This window comes from Dromiciops gliroides, chromosome 2 (genome assembly GCF_019393635.1).
Source record: "Dromiciops gliroides isolate mDroGli1 chromosome 2, mDroGli1.pri, whole genome shotgun sequence".
In the NCBI taxonomy this organism is placed as follows: Eukaryota; Metazoa; Chordata; class Mammalia; order Microbiotheria; family Microbiotheriidae; genus Dromiciops; species Dromiciops gliroides.
The window spans coordinates 170,455,414-170,472,458 of NC_057862.1; the positions used below are offsets into that span (position 1 = coordinate 170,455,414).

General features: G+C 37.8%; 1 protein-coding gene across 1 annotated transcript in view; it reads left to right on the forward strand.

Annotated features, from left to right (window-relative positions):
• The window catches only part of FBN1 (fibrillin 1), a 301,977-nt gene that overhangs the window by 35,362 nt on the left and 249,570 nt on the right, over positions 1–17,045 (forward strand). The window contains 2 exon segments of the mRNA XM_043980479.1: positions 4,641–4,723; positions 6,815–6,913. Coding sequence (XP_043836414.1) covers positions 4,641–4,723; positions 6,815–6,913 — 182 coding nt within the window.

Consider the following 17,045-nt stretch of genomic DNA (forward strand, 5'->3'; position numbering starts at 1 on the left):
ACACTTTAGTGCCCATTTTCCAAGATAGTTTTAAGGCTCAAATGAGATAATATATGTAAAGCAATTTGAAAAAAATTAAAGCATTGTACAGGGTGTCCCAAAAGTCTTAGCTCAATTTTAAATGTTAAGGCTTATATATCCTGTATCATTAAGTAATAATCACTTTCTCTGTACCAGAAATAGAAAAGCTATTAAGGTTTCCAAATGCATAAAGACTTTTGGGACATCCTATACACATGCATGCATTTATAGTATAAGCTGTCATGATGATGAAGACTGTTTTGGCCAAGCAGGTATATATTTCCTGTTTATAAAGGTAAGATGTGCTTTGTGCTCTGGCCACAGAATGTGGTCTTTCATAAAGAAAAAAAAATGCTAGCACTTCTGCCAGTATTTTCTGAGTTTTACTATTTCCAATAAAAATAGGCAATCAGTTTATTTTTGATAATCTGGATAAGTACTACCAATACCACCCAGCTTGTTTCAGTAAGTTCCATTACACAGAATTTTTGAAAACTCAACAGCAGAAGGAAGATCTTGCATCTTTCTGTTACTTGGCATTGGACAATATATGGGATCAGGGCTTGGGACTGATAAGGACCTAAGAGCAACAACATTAAAAAATCTTGTTAGAGTTGCTAGACTATGTAGCTGAAACAACTAAAATTGAATGTCCAGAAAGAAAACAAATTGACATAAACTAAAACCTCAAAGCATTTAGAAGTAATAAATTAAAAAGCTATGACTCAACAATTTAGAGAATTTGGAAATGAAATGAATTGGACATATGAAACAGTACCTAGAAGGTGACAGCATAGGTGGATAACATGCATTTTCTGAACTTAGCTTGTTTCATTGAACTTATTGTATATTAGACCCTATTGAATCAGGGCTAACTTTTTTTGTTTGTTTTTTGTTTTTTAGTGAGGCAATTGGGGTTAAGTGACTTGCCCAGGGTCACACAGTTTGTAAGTGTTAAGTGTCTGAGGTCGGATTTGAACTCAGGTACTCCTGACTCCAGGGCCTGTGCTCTATCCACTATGCTATCTAGCTGCCCCAGGGCTAACTTTTCCCATTGCTTTTATCTTTATTTAAATCAAATTTATTTTGAAATCAGGAGGGAGAGGAAGATTAGGCAAATTTAGATTTTGATGAGTCAGTGAAGAAAAATGATGCTTTTTCCATGTTGTTCAGTTGTTTTTCAGGGGTATCATACTTTGCATGACCCCATTTGGGGTTTTCTTGGTAAAGATATTGGAATGATTTGCCATTTCTTTCTCCAGCTCATTTTACATTTGAGGAAACTGAGGCAGAGAGTTAAGTGACTTGCCTAGGGTCCCACAGCTAGTTAAGTGTCTGAGACCAGATTTGAACTCAGAAAGATATCTTCCTGACTTTAGGCCCAGCACTCTAACCACTGTACCACTCACCTGCTCATAGTGAACTTAAAAAAACTTAAAGATTCATATGTACTGTAGAAATATTTTTGAATTGACTAGCCTAATTTTGGGGGCTAAAGCTGACTGGAGGACTAATCTGGGATTTGTGACTATTTGCTATCTGACTTCGTTAATTTAATGTGGGCCATTTATAAAGTTCCACCACACTGCTCCCAAACCGATAAAGATTAAGAAGCCTCTTAACCAAATAATCAAAGCAGAGTTTATTTATGAGATACTATTTCAAATTAGGAATACAGGGAAATAAAGTGTACAACCTGACTGCTTTTCTGCGGTCTCTTTCCACTGCGTCTCTTTCGTCTCTCTTTCGCACCTGCTGAGCTTCGAACTTCTTGAATACAATAAGGGCCTTAGCCGCCTCCGGCCTCAGGGCACGTTATACTTTCCCTGGTTTGTATTAAGGCCTGTAACCTTGTCAGACCCGGCTCTCCTTTTCTGAACCAAACTCTCCTCCGTCCTTGTCCGGGCTCCCCTCTAGTCAGCCTCTCCTTCTTCTTGTCTCTCTATCTAGTCCGTCCTCCTCTAGTCAGCCCCCCGCCCTTTTTTAAGCTAACTCCCAGGTCTATATATATATATATATCTTTTCTTCTCTCCACTCAAATCTCGGGGCTTCCTTCGCCACCACAGACCAAGCTAATCCTCCAGCCAGAGCTGCGGCTGGTGGGGGGGGGGGGGTGTGCGCTCCAAGTTTCACATGCCTCAGCATAGGCCATCCGGGATCTGCTCAGGTCAGAGGGAGCTGGGGGCTTTTTTTTTCCCCCCAGCTGTCTGACCTGGCATCTCGTATAGCCCATGGGGCTTTTTCACTCAGCTGAAGCTGAGGAGGAGGGGGAGAGACCCTGAGGGCCTAAGGCTTTCTAATCTCAGCCTAAAGGTAGGGTCCCCAAATCAAAATAAATTTCCACAGTACTATATATATATATATATATACATACACATATATACATATATATGTATACTATATATAGGTACTCTAAATAGGTACTAGGATAATAGATTTGATAGGAGATTTTTAAAAACCCAACTATTTGCCACAGGAGAGGCAGTGGGATGTGGTGGATCGAACGCTCTGTTTGAACAGTACCTCTTTACTTCCTGACTCTGTGACCTCTTTGTGCTTCCTGCTATATCCTAAGATTTATCTTGTAAATTTGATGTGTTGGTGAAGGTAAATCAGTCTGTGTACCACAGAGAATATTCCAAGTTAACTAGAATCAATCAATCAGCCAGTAAAATTTATTAAGCACTTACAGTCAATAGTCGTTAATAAGTATCAGGAATAAATGTTTATTAACTATCAAATAAGAGCATATTCTAGGTCAAATTCAAATAGTTAATCAATCAAGAACAATTATTAAGCCCCTACTATGTCCTAGGCGCTGTGTAATGTACTAGGGATTCAAAGACAAAGGGATAAACAGACCCTACTTATTTTCTGCATATTAGGTCAATTCTAGCCAAATTATCTGTAGCTATGATCCCTACTTGGACATCATCAGCTGATCTCCTGTACCCCTAATCTTTCCAATGTGAGATTTGTTGGGTTTTTTGTTTGTTTTTGCGGGGCAATGAGGGCCTTGTGGGGGTGGGGGTCCACACAGCTAGTAAGTGTCAAGTGTCTGAGGTCAAATTTGAACTAAGGTCCTCTTGAATCCAGGGCTGGCGCTTTATCCACTGCGCCACCTAGCTGCCCCGCAATGTGCAATTTTGGATTAGGTTCTGGTAGACTGAGCTCTGGGTTTTCTCTATTCCCCAGCATTCTACTGATGTGGAGATTAGTTTTGGCTCTGTGTTGGCCCTGTAGATTGGGAGAACCTCTATGGAGGTTCAGTACTTTATGGCTGTCTCTTGTATCCTTCCCTTCAAATATATAAACCTGTTATTTTTTGTATCTAGCACATTGTATTAAGTATTGTGGAGTAAAAAAAAGAAGTTTAAATCATTGTATCTGTGTCAATGAGAAATTTACCATTCTCTTTAATATTTGACCTGGAAGAAATTTTAAGTGGATAGGTTTAAGCTCTTGTGTGACTAACTTATGTGACTAAAGAAAGATATCCACCCAGTATAATGGAATATGATTCAGAGAAGGGTATGTGAATTTATATACATAACCTACAACCGTGTTGCCAAATGTTATAGTAAGGAACCATAAAAAAATTTGTGTGGGTGCTTCTTTACCAAAAGTGGATTTTATCTCTGAAGCTAGTTTTAAAATGTTTGTCCTCTCTCATCTAGAATTTTTATAAGTGTTTCCACCAGCCAGCCTGGGAATAATTGCAAAAAATTTGGCCATCTCAATATCCCCTTGAACTTTTGCAACCAAAGTCAATATTTGGGACCTCAGGAAGTTACAAAATAAAATGGATGTTTCCCATTGTGTGTATGTGATCTTTATCTGAATCTATAGCTATATATTTTTGTCTTTGAACTTTTATTTTTCCAGTTTACACACAACTATACTTTAACCATTTGTTTCCATAAACTTTTGGAAAGAGAGCATTTGGATTTCTTCCTCCTAGACTGTGAGTTGGGGCTGTGTCCCCAAGAAACCTGGCTGAATTGTTAGTTTGCAAAAATATCCCTAAGTGATATTGACTTCATATTTCTGTTGTTTTCCCTGAAAGCCTGTAACAACTGCCTTTCCAAACCTTTGTTAAAGAAATATTTACATGTTTTGGCTTTTATTTTACTGAGTAATGTCATAGTTTGCATTCCTGTATTTCTGGTAAAAGTAAGAATGTTGTAACATTTTAGAGATAGGCTGGCCATAGGAAAAAAAATACATCAGACTTCAGAGAACAGACATTTGAAATCCTTAATACAGTAGGTTTCCTTCCCTATAGATATAGGTGGTTTATTTCTTAAATTAGGTTCATATGGATCTACTGTCTGAGCTCCTCACATGCTGATATAATTTCACATACTTCATATTGCTTCACTTATTTTTATTTTATTGACAGATTGCATGCATAGTTTATATTAATCATCACTGCAAGAGTACTCCTAGAGGAATCATTAAAGTATTCCAAACTACCAAAACAGGACCTATTTCTCCAAATTTGTTTCCTGTATCCTATAGCAAAATGATTTTCTCATTTAGTTTGTTAGTCTCTTTTTTTCCCCAATGAAAGTATGAAATTTATGAGGTTTTTAAAAAAAATTTTTTATTTCTTTTAGACCAAATGTGTGTGGATCACGTTACAATGCTTACTGTTGCCCTGGATGGAAAACCTTACCTGGTGGAAATCAGTGCATTGTCCGTAAGTTCATATCAGAATTTTCATTCAAGCTTTCCATGTGTTATTGTTTTGGTGTGCATTGTTTCTAGTATTTGGTACAACTCAACAGTATGGCATTAATGTATTGACCACAAAGTCTACTATAGGTATAATTTTACTCAAATTTAGGAAATGTATTAAAACTTTCCAACTAGAAGGGGTTCTTAGCCTGTAGTCCATTATCTTTAAAAAAATATAGATAGATAGATAGATAGTATTACAATGTATATGGTTTCCTTCGTAATTCTGTGTATTTTATTTTGTGCATTTAAAGACTTTGTTCTGAGAAGCGGTCCATAAGCTTCACCAGAATGTCAGAGAGAGGAGCCCATCTCTGTCTCTGTTTCTGTCTGTCTCTCTCACACATATATACACACAGAGGTTTATATCTGCTCTGGCGTACAGTTTAATTTTGCCTTTACTTTTAGAATTTTTAGTGGGTATAAAGGAAATAAGAAGATCCTTGGGTTTATTTGCATAATAGTTGCATATGATTTGTATGCCTGTAAAATTTTATTGTAGGCATTTTTCAGGAAACAAAATACCATTATTGCTTCTCTCAGGATCCTTCCTGAATTTTTCTTTTCTGGTTACTAGCCTATCTAATTCCCTTATGCTATAACTCTATGTTTGCTCATGGAGCTTAAGGGAGGTGAGTCACATTTAATGTAGTGAAAGTAAAGCAGTAATCAGACAAATATATTGGGAAGAATGAGGGATAATGCCAATAGGACTAATGACTCCTCTGATTGAGGAGCCCTGGAATTGTTCCAAGTTGGCCATAATTCCTTTTTTAAAATCGTATTTTAAAATGAGAACCCTATATAACTATATAGCTATAAACTATATATAGTTATGAATCATGGAATTTTACAGCTGGAAGGAACCTAAGATTTCATTTAGTTCAGGGGTTCTCAAGCTAAGGTCTACAAAGCCCTAAGGGATCCTATGTATAGATTTCAGGGAATCCATGAACTTTGATAGGAACAAATACATCTTTATCTTCACTAAACTCTACCAAAATTTAGCATTTCCTCCAGTTATTTAAAAACATTGTCTGAGATGTAGTCAATAGGCTTTACCAGACTTTCAGAGGGATTCATGACTTAAAAAATGTTGAGTCCCTGGTCTAGTTCAAACCCCCCATGTTACCATTATGATTAAATATTTAGAGCAAGACATTGATTTACAAATGGAAAAATATCTTAATAAATGTTACCCTAGTGGCTAGAGCTAAATCTTAGGTTATCAAGAAAAAAAATTTTTTTATTTGATAAGCTCAAACCAATTTCAATATGCAAAATAGTTTGTATCATATTGATATAGGTCCCTGGATGTATAATAATATGCATAGTATTATTTTAATGGATTTAAATAAGTATTTTAGGCATGTTTGTAATCACTTGTCATAATTATTATCAGATTATAATTATGCAACATTATTCTAACATCCACGGTGGGCCTCTTGAATTTTTATATATTTTCCACTGAGAATGTTATTTGAGCCTCATCTTCCTTGAGCTTCTGCCTCCCAAACTGCTTTGGGATTTTATGAGAAGGACCATTCCTGTAATAGACTCTAACGCAGTGATGAAGTTAGTCTTGTTTAGTATTGCTCATTTTGAGGGGGAATTTACTCATTTAAGGCATAAGCACATGGCTTATGTCACAGAAACAATAATGGACTAAAAGGTCTGTTGGGAGCTCAAAAAAATTCATTCATTTCTACAAGGTAAACAGTTTCCTTCCTACCCCTGCCTACCCATAGATTCAGTCTTTGTCACAGTCTATTCCAGGAATTATTGCTAAGGGAGGTCAGAGAGGATGCTGTAGTTTAGAGAAGAGGGCTGGAGTGCTGGAGAGAACCTTAGAGATGATCTTGTCCAAAATTCTTGAGGAAATTGAGGCTCAGAAGGGTTCGGACTTGTTCAAGGTCACATGACTAGAAAATGGTAGAGCTAGCCAAGTACCTAGGTCTCCTGAATATTGGCTGGCTGTTGTATTCTATTATGCTCTGTTGTATCTTCATTGCTTTCAGTTAATTTACTAATGAACCATTGGCTTTATTTATAGCAATCTGTCGGAATTCCTGTGGAGATGGATTTTGTTCAAGGCCAAACATGTGTACTTGTCCAACTGGACAGATATCTCCTTCCTGTGGCTCAAGATCAAGTAAGTGTTATGTACATGATAGGATATACTAAAAATTATACAATAATTCCTTTATGGGGCTTAGCTTCCATATTAGCTTTTGGCTTTTCGTCTGCCTGCTTTATTTTTTTTCCCATTTGAACAGTCCTTTTTTCTGTTTTCCTATACACTTGAAACTGCATTTTTATCTTCCCCGCCCCCACACTTTTGGCTTATGTGTATAAGGTATTCCCCACTGGGAGGATGAGGTTCAAGATCAAATTATTTAAAGATAATAAAAATATATTTAGAGATAATAAAGACTCAATTCATAATAGGAATATAAAATAGGGAATAATTCAAGCAATTTTGGGGGTAATTTGCAGGGAAGTACTAGGCAATATAGCTTTTTGCTGCTGTCCCTACATTCAAGTTTTTGTTCCAAATGAACACCAACATCATGTGTACTTTTCTCTTTACCTTCTCTGTCAAGGTTTCCTAAAGCAGGGTGATGAGCAAGTGACTTAGGGAGAAGGGGATCACTTCTTAGCTGGTGCTGGGAAAAGACAGGAAGTTTATAGCTATACAATCAGCCCATAACTACCTCCTTCCTATTGTTAGCAGCATGGCAAGGATTGTAATTGTTCTTTTTCTCTAGTATACTCACCCCATGGGTTGTCCTTTTTTGTGGGGCAATGAGGGTTAAGTGACTTGCTCAGGGTCACATAGCTAGTAAGTGTCAAGTGTCTGATGCTGGATTTGAACTCAGGTCCTCCTGAATTCAGGGCTGGTGCTTTATCCACTGTGACATCTACCTGCCCCTCATGGGTTGCCTTTTAGTGACTTCTTTTTCCTTTTAAAAATAATCCTTTATGTTACTTGGGTTAGAAAGAGAAGGCAAAAAAAGAAGATAGATTCCCTTTCTCCAAACTATCACAGCTGAAGTCTACAGAGAGTCCTTTAAATATAGTAGATTCCCTGATGAGTATATGATCTCACTCATGTGGATAGTTCCTCCAAGAGGCTACAACACAATGCATCCATACCTCCTTATCCTCATCCACATCATTTTCCCTTAAATCCTTCACAGGACTCTACCTGGCATAGGAGGTCCTCACTCTAGAGGGAAACAAGGGTTTGGCAAACTATAATAAGGAGAGCCAAATCTTGTCCCTGCACCCTTCTGTCCCCCACCCCCGAGTTTGTGATGCCTTCAAGCTAAGAATAGCTTTTATATTTCAAACTGCAATAAAACTTTATTTTAGGGGGCAGCTAGGTGGCACAGTGAATAAAACACCAGCCCTGGAGTCAGTAGGATCTGAGTTCAAATCCAGCATCAGACACATGACACTTACTAGCTGTGTGACCCTGGGCAAGTCACTTAGGCCTCATTGCCTCACAAAAAATCAAACTAAACCAAAACAAACCAAAACAAAAAACCAACAAAAAACCCTTTATTTTAAAATGTAGAAACCATTTGTACCTCGAGGGCCACATAAAAACAGGTTGTACATAGTTTTCTAAACATTGCTTTAGATCTCTTGACAATGAATAGATACTCATGTGGGAAGATATAGCTAGAAATGGATCTCTTGCTTCATTATCAGGCCACTCCCTCCCCCTCCCCAATTATACATCTATCTAATGGTATCCCTTTATACTACATCTCCCATCTGATTCTCTTGTCATATGTTGTAGCTTATTCATACGCCTCTCCATTGCTGTTTGGACGGCCTTAAATTTTAATTATTCTTACTTTTTATAAGAAAACTTTTTTTTAAGAAAGAATGATCCTAACATGGAACTTTACTTGAATATCAATGGAATGATTTTGAATGTCTCTTCCATAAGGAAATTTATTAAGAGAAAAAGAAACCTTTCATTCATTCAACAAATATTTATTGTATATTTAGTATATGCAAGGCATCAATTCAAGCTTCCCTAGACATCTTTTTTTTAGAGATAGTTGCAATCCCTCACTTGCACTTGAAATCCTTCTGAATATTAAGAAGATAACATAATTGTTAGTTAAATATTATTAAATGCATTGTGAGTGTGGCTGGCTTATCAGTTTTAGAATGGTCACATTTATGATTCATACAGTTATATTGATGTGTTGTATAGTAGTCTTTAGTGTATAAAAAGGTAATCAATATGGTATATTTATGTTCATTTTATAGGACTTGGAGCATTTTGAGTTATTATACATGTTATTTCTCCATATGGTAAACACATGATTTATTTTTATACGTCATGAAATTAGTTCTTTTCTCTTTGATTTTTATTTGGCTATAGCCATAATTTCTTTAATGCTGAGGAACACAATCCCTAATTATAACACTGTTCCTATGGGAAAGGAGGGTTCCTTTTACAGTATGGTTTCTAGAAATATGCAGCGACAAATTTATGGAGACCATTTGTATTGATGAAGAAGCTGTGGCACAGGTAGATATTGCATCTTCACTCCAATTGAGCTTACTTAAAATAATAATAATCGATAGCATTTGTAAATGTATTATCTCATTTGATCCTCACAACAAACCTGTGGATTGGTGTTCTTATGATGTCCATTTTACAGTTGACAAAACTCTTGCTGAAGTGACTGACTTAGGGTCATACAGCTAATAAGTGTCTGAGGTCTCTCTGGTTCCAAGTCCAACACTCTATGCACTTTGCCACCTAGACATCTTAACACAGAACAAGTTAGAGATCAGTTACAACCAATTATAAATTGAAGTAAAATCCCATCTGGAGGATAGAGCTATCTAGTTTATTGCACCACATACAATATTTATGATGAGATGAACAGATTTGTTACCTGCTGTAAAAGCCAGTCTCCTTTTAACACTTAATATTTTCCTCATTATGCCATGTGGCAAGGAATAATAAAACAAAACTATATCAAAGAAATGGAAAAAATTACAGAAAACTCAAAAGGTGAGTTGTGGGAACAAGCAGGCTCTAGCACATCACCAAGGATATTCTGTGCAAGTAGCTTGAAATCAATCAATCAATCAGTAATTATAATATATCTACAAATATATATCATAAGTATAAAGATATAGGGAATGAATACATGGAGATGTGTGGTGACAGATGCATCGAGATGGGGGATAGAGCATCATGAATGAGGAAGAAAGAGAAGCCTGGGTTGGCTTGGTCACAGAGTGTGGGAAGAAAAATGATGTACAAGAAGCTGGAAAGATAGGTTGGGGCTAGGATCTACAGGGCTTTAAAAACTAAACAGATTTATATTTTATTCTAAGTGTAAGAATAAGCCACTGGAGTTGGTTGAAGAGGGGAGTCACATGGTCAGATCTGTGCTTAAGGAAAATTACTTTGGCAGCAGTGTTTAAGATAGACTGGGGTAGTGAGAGACTTGAGGCTGGGAGGCCAATTAAGAGACTGTTGCAATAATGTAGGTGAGAGGTGATGGGTGCCTGAACTATGGGTGGTAGCCTGTGAGTAGGGAGAAAGGGTAGGATATGAAAAATGTTGTGAATATCAGACTTGATTCCTCTGTTGGTTGGTTTTACTTAACTGATTTCTTTGTTCCAAAGAAGGGCCCTTTAGGGGTGTAGGAGAATTAGTAGTGTCTCTGGAAATGGATGTAATATAAGAACAAAAAGATACTAACAAAACTTTTAAAAAAGTAATATTGAATAAACCATCAAGACTATATATATGAAAAGAAGAACCAGTTACATGAAAAAAATGAAACAAACCAGATAGCTAGCCTGGGTGGTATTCTTGTATTCCCCAAGATAGAAGAGAATAAGAAGATTCCCACAATGCTAAGTATAACTTTTGTAGAGGATTTATGGGAAAATATGACTAATACTTATATAGGATGAAAATGTGTGGGTCATATGTGGGCTGCCTTTGGAAAAGAGTACCAGCACTAGTGAAATCATGTTATTCCTCAAAGTTTCATGGGTGGCAGAACCCAAGAGTCATGGAAGTTAATTAATATGGTTTTAAGGATCATTGTAGAAGAGATCCAATTGTAGCTGGCAGCCTTGAGGCTGCTGAGAAGTGGAGAAGTTTGGAAAAGGAAGATATTCAGATGTTCAGAGAGGGTTCTTAAGAGGCCCTTAGAGAAGAGCCACCTCTTAGCTGATAATAATTGTGTCCTCTTATATCAATGAGGCTTCCCATTAGGAAGAGATCCCAGAAAATCCCAGTGAGGCAGTGAAGAATAGGAAACTTATAGATGACTGATTAAAAAAAAAATACACGATGAGAGCCTCATGCTGGATTGCCTCCCAAGGCAAAAGACTTACAGGCACTTGAAGATAGATTATTAGTAAGAATAAATAAGGGAGGGGCAGCTAGGTGGTACAGTGGATAGAACACTGGCCCTGGATTCAGGAGGACCTGAGTTCAAATCCGGCCTCAGACACTTAACAATTACTAGCTGTGTGACCCTAGGCAAGTCACTTAACCCTAATTGCTTCACACACACACACACAAAAAGAATAAGGAGCCAGTGTTCTTGGTACATGGATGATAGTTGTGAATTGGTGTAATGATTGGAATGACGCCACCTGCTGGAAAGCTACTGTAGGAAAGCTCCGCCATGAGGAGAAAGTGTCTGAGGGCAAGCCATGTGGTCAATTCCTTGGCATCAGGAAGTGATGTTTGCTCATGGGTACTGTCTATCAAAGCTACCAGCCAATCAACTTGAGGAGCCTCCCATTTCTGGGAGGAGGACACAAAGTAGGAAGCGGATGCTGGTGGAGGGGTTCTTCCTCTTTTGGTTCCTGACCTCACCATAGTGGGTTGGATGATGGGGTATCTTAGAAATAGTTAGATTTTTACCTTTCTCTCTGATCCTAATGCTCTTTAATAAATACTTAAACACTTAAATGCTCTTGCTAAAGCTTATAATTTATTGGCGACCACTCATTAGATTTTAGATAGTATAGCTAGAATTTTACCCCCTTACATTGGGGAAAGATTCATTTGGGAGATTCTGGAGGTCATATTTGTGTTCTGAAAGCCACGAGTTCATCCAAACTCTTCCTGTATTTATTTGTATTTTCTGTCTTTACCACCTCCAGAGGGTAAACAAATCCCACAAGTTATATCAAATGATGCTTCCTTTTATTAGTACTCAATACCTTTTCTGGGTTTCAAGGAATATCTCTTAATATTCTGGGTTTTGCCAAGCCACCTTTCACCCTGTCCTCGTGTTCTACCATTTTATAAACTTTTATCACTTTCAATTTGATTGGATTTAAATCAATAAGACCTTTGAGTACTTCTCCATTCCCAGCACCATGTCAGGCAGGACTGATGGAGATTTAAATAGGAGTAGAAGATGTGATTCCTACCCTTGAGGAAAATGGAGAGTAATTCTACACTTGTAAGTGGAAGATAGTGTGGTGCAAATTTTAGAGGGAATGTGGAGTTTGGTGGCGTTCCTTGTGGCTGGGGTTAATCAGGAAAAGCTTTATAGAAAAGGTCAGTCTTGATCTGAGTCTGCAAGGTTTAGATTGGCAGACAGGAATGGGTAGTATAATTTTCTCAACCTTGGACGAAGACAGGCTGGGGAGTCCACATTTTAAAATTCTATCCTCATGAATAAATAAGACTTTTCTTCCTCCAGGTCATTTAGATTGTCCATCTCTCTGGACCTTCTCCACCCTTTTTCTTTTTCTTTCTTTCTTTCTTTCTTTCTTTTTTTAAAAGATGCTCTAGACAGCACAGAACATTTATATGAATTCATCCTTATTGGAACTTGGTCTCCTCTCATTTGGTCCCCCAAGTGTCTTGTCCAAATGAAAATGGTTTTTATCCTGTAGTGACTTCTGCCCCTGGAGAACTGTTGTCTCAGGTGTTCAGCGGAGCCATGTAGTGACTTAGTCTAGCTGTTTAATTTGTCTGTCTGTGGTTTTCCTAGGGCTTACATTAAACTCAACATGCCAGGAACACATATGCTTATTTGCAAATTGCTCCTAATGTTCCTTCAGCCAGCTCTGTGCCTGCCAAGCTAATGACAAGTCTCAGGTCAGCCCAAAGAAAGCCTTTATTTGAACTACAGACACACAAATAGCACCCGTGCATTTCTCTTCTTCCCTCAGATTGCTCACTTAAAAAAAAAAACAACTTTGTTCTCCTTAAGGTTTTTATTCAGAATAGAATATGATGGAGTGGATGGAGATCTGGCCTTGAAGACTTGGAACACCCAGATTTAAGTTGTACCCCTGACACAATCTGGCTATGTGACCTTGGGCAAGTCACTTTCAGTTGTCTTGGCAACTCTCTAACACACAGTTGTAGAGAAGGTAACAACAACAACAATAACAACTAAGTTGCATGTTGGTAGAGGGAGTTTCTTCACTGAGGAATTCCCTAGACCAGTGAAATCACAGGTCCAGCTGCAATCCCTGTCTTTCTTAAACTTAGTTGTTTAACGTTCATTAGGAATTGTTCCTAAAGAAAATTTCTTGTTTTTCTTGTGACATTGACTTCAGCCTTCCTGAATGAACATAGAACTACATTTGGGTTGTAGCAAACTGCTGGCTGTATGTTGTGTTGGTGAAAACACTCTGAACCATATTACCTTAAGCCCTTTTAGGTTATTTGTCACAGCACTTTCTAGAGGCAACCTTACTCTGGACTAGGTTTCTCATGGATTAGGACAGCCAGGTGGCACAGTGGATAATAGAGTGATGGGACCTTGGGTCAAGGAAAACTTACTTGTCTTTGTGAGTTTGAATCTTGTCTCAGACACTTACTAGTTGTATGACCCTGAGCAAGACATTTAACCCTGCTTGCCTCAGTTTCCTCATTTGTAAAATGAGCTGGAGAAGGGAATGGCAAACCACTGTAGTATCTTTGCTAAGAAACCCCCAAATGGGGTCACTGAAGAGTCAAACATGACTCAAACAACTGAACAACAGCCTCATGGATTGGCCACTTAAGACATCCATTACTAGTAACAAGGCAATCTCCCTCCTGATGTTGCCCCACCTAACAGCATCCATTCTTCCCTTTCTCCTCATTGCCACAGACCCTGCTTGTTTCTCACCCAGGCCCCCACCCCCTAAGGCGTTTCAGGTTCCAAACAACTGACTTACAAATGAACTTTTGGAACACAACACATTTATAAGTTGGAGACTGTCTGTACATACTGAAGTTTTGATTGCTAACTTTGAATTTCTTGGCATTTTCCATTTCTGGCAAAACCTTAATGTGAGTTGAGTTTAGGGATGTATTCTGACTTGGAGTATGTGGAGGTTCCAATGAAGTAAATAGAATCCTTATATATGAATCCAAGCTCAGCCCATGTTTTAGGGTATTAATTTTAGGTCAGCTGTTTCGACAGACTTAGGGCCTGGTTCTATAATTGCACTGCATCTGGAACTCTTGTTCAAATCAGTGTAAATTTAGGGTGTGGATCAATTGCAGGAGTGTGTCCAAAATGAAATCAAATCACACATGTATTCTTTTTAACTGTTTCCTACTTCTGCTACGAACTTGGTTGTTCACTTTCTACACTGCCTGGTATTGCTTCTTTGCTCCCTCATGAAAAGCCAGAGAGACCTCACTCTTTGTTAAACAAGAGAAAACATTGAAATTGAAATGTTGGCTTTCCACAGTTCCAAGTCTTGAAGCCAATCCAAAACCTCCAGTTGCCATTGTATATGTAACAGAGTGGGTAACTAAGATCTTATACTGTATTGCACTATACAGTGCAAGGGGAAAGAGTTCATTGATTTATGTGGATCATTGGAATAATAGTTACTTCATGTCACACCATACTTAGAGAGTAGTTTTATTTTTTAAGAAGATAAAGCAGTATTTTCTCTACAAAAGAAGTAAAAATCATCTCATGGAAACTTCTCTGGTGCGCTAGAATTACATTTAAAGGTAACTTTTATTCTCAAGAAAAAGAGAATGAATCTATTCTGTCTTCAACTTGAACAAATAATGTAAAAATCACTATTTAACTACTGTTAGCCTTTTTATCTCAAAGTAGTTAAATGGCTTTGGTGCTCATGTGGGAATGGAAATTAGCTCTTGGCATGACTTACTTTAATTGAAATCAGTTTGTGGTTTTAAGTTCCTATGCTGCTTGACAGATGACATCATTTCCTATGCTTTTCCTAATCCCCTCTGTTTTTCTAAGATTGTATGAAGCTAAGTTTAACTACAAATTTAAAGTAACTATACACCTTTTCCTGACCTACTTAGGAGAGCGTCCAACCTTTTCACCAAATCATTATTCTTGTATACTTGTACACATTTTCATATTTAAGAGGTATTTTGGGTTGAGGAATTTTAATATAATTTTAGCAGCCTAAATTTAATAATATGTTTAAATCACTTTCCCAGGGGGGTTGAGCTCCATAATAGTGTTATGAAAAGAAGGAATGAGTAATTTACTTTATACATGGAGAAACTGAGGTAGAAAATGATTCAGTACCTCCTATTGTGACTTAGGATCATGTCCACACTCAGAGTGCAACTCAAGATTTCTTAGACTGTGTCTTTCAGCACCATCTTTGACTTCAACTTCAAATAGCATTAGTTAGTGGAATTAAAAGACAACAATAGACAGATTATTTTTAAATCAGCTAAATAATCTTCAGAGTTTAAGATGACAGATCATTTCTTGAGTTCTGTGTTATTTGCTTAACTCTTTGCATGCTAGGGAATGTGCATTTTCTTAAGGAAGCAGTGGACTGGTTTCTATATTCTTCCTTAAAGCTTATAGCCTTTTCTTGACCACTGTTCCATTTTTCTATGTCAGTTAATCAACAGCATTTATTAAGTACCTACTCTGTGCCAGACATTGGGTAAGGGTCTGGTAATACAAAGATACAATTGTAACGATTGGAATAACGCCACCTGCTGGATACTAACTGTAGAAGAGTTCTGCCCATGAAGGGAAGGTCTTTGAGGGCAAGACCAGGAGTCAGGAAGTGACGCGGGACTAGTGGGAGGAGGAAGGAAGAGACTGGCGCTCAGTCTCGCGCTCTCTTTCCTTTGGACTCTGGTGGAGAGCGGAGCTAGAAATGTGCTCTCCCTTTAATAGCTAGGAATTTAGGCCTTTTTCTCTCTCTTTACCAAATTCTTATTCTCCTTAATAAATGCTTAAAAGTCTAACTCTTGCTAAAGCTTATAATTTATTGGCGACCACTCATTAGATATTTTAGACAGTTTAGCTAGAATTTTAGCCTTAACAGATGGCTGACCACGAAGAGGAAAGCTAAACTTCAGTCTTCTGATCTTCTGGTTGGGTAAGAAATTTCCCCTCCCTCTCCCTTTAACTGCTAAGTACTGGCGTACTGGCTGTGTTTTCCTTTAAATTTTTTCGAATGGACCTTTTAAACTCCCTAATTACCCTATTTTTGATTTTAGTCTGTTTAACCAGACAAATGGGGGATAAGATCATGTTAATGCTTTGTTTTTGTGGATTTTCTATTTTTCTTTTTATTTTTGTTAAAAGAGCCAGCAACTTACTCACACAAGGAAATATCTCTCCCTCTCCCAACCATGCTTTTTCAGAGAAACCTGAAGAGATTCCCGCAGCTTTTCCCAGTTCTAACACTAATTGTTGCTTTAATTTTGCATGCCTGGAGGCAATGACCCACCCTCTAGAAGCTTTTAATCCCCTAGCACCTGGAGGCAAAGTGGGGGAAGAGGAATCCAGGCCTGAGTTCAAAATCAAGTCTGATTCAAATTGCTCTGGTCCCTCCCCTCCTCTCCAGACCCCACCCTCTACTCCTCCTATGGCCAAGCCCATTGCTTCCCCTGCCTGGGAAGTCCAGAGATCTGATGCGCATGCTCAACTTTCTGTAACTACATTTGCAGCTTCAGGCTCAGTCCTTCCCCAGCCTGGCTGTGCTTCTGAGACAACCTTAGAAAACCCTTTAAATTCCAGATATGCTCGTTTTGTTCATAATTTTGCTAACCTGCTTTTGTCTTTAATTAGTAATCTTATAAAGCATTTGTATGGTGAAAAGACTGACAGACAATATAGAGGGGTTAAAGAAGAAAAACTTAAGCTGAATAAGAATGACAACCATCAACATAGTTCAAGACTCTGCTTCTTTTGCCATGGAAGGGTATATATTTTAGAGAAATGTAGAAGTAAGCAGCAAGGTATTGATATGAGTGTTGGGGATTTTAGATATCGAAATCAGAAGTGTTCTGAATTCAC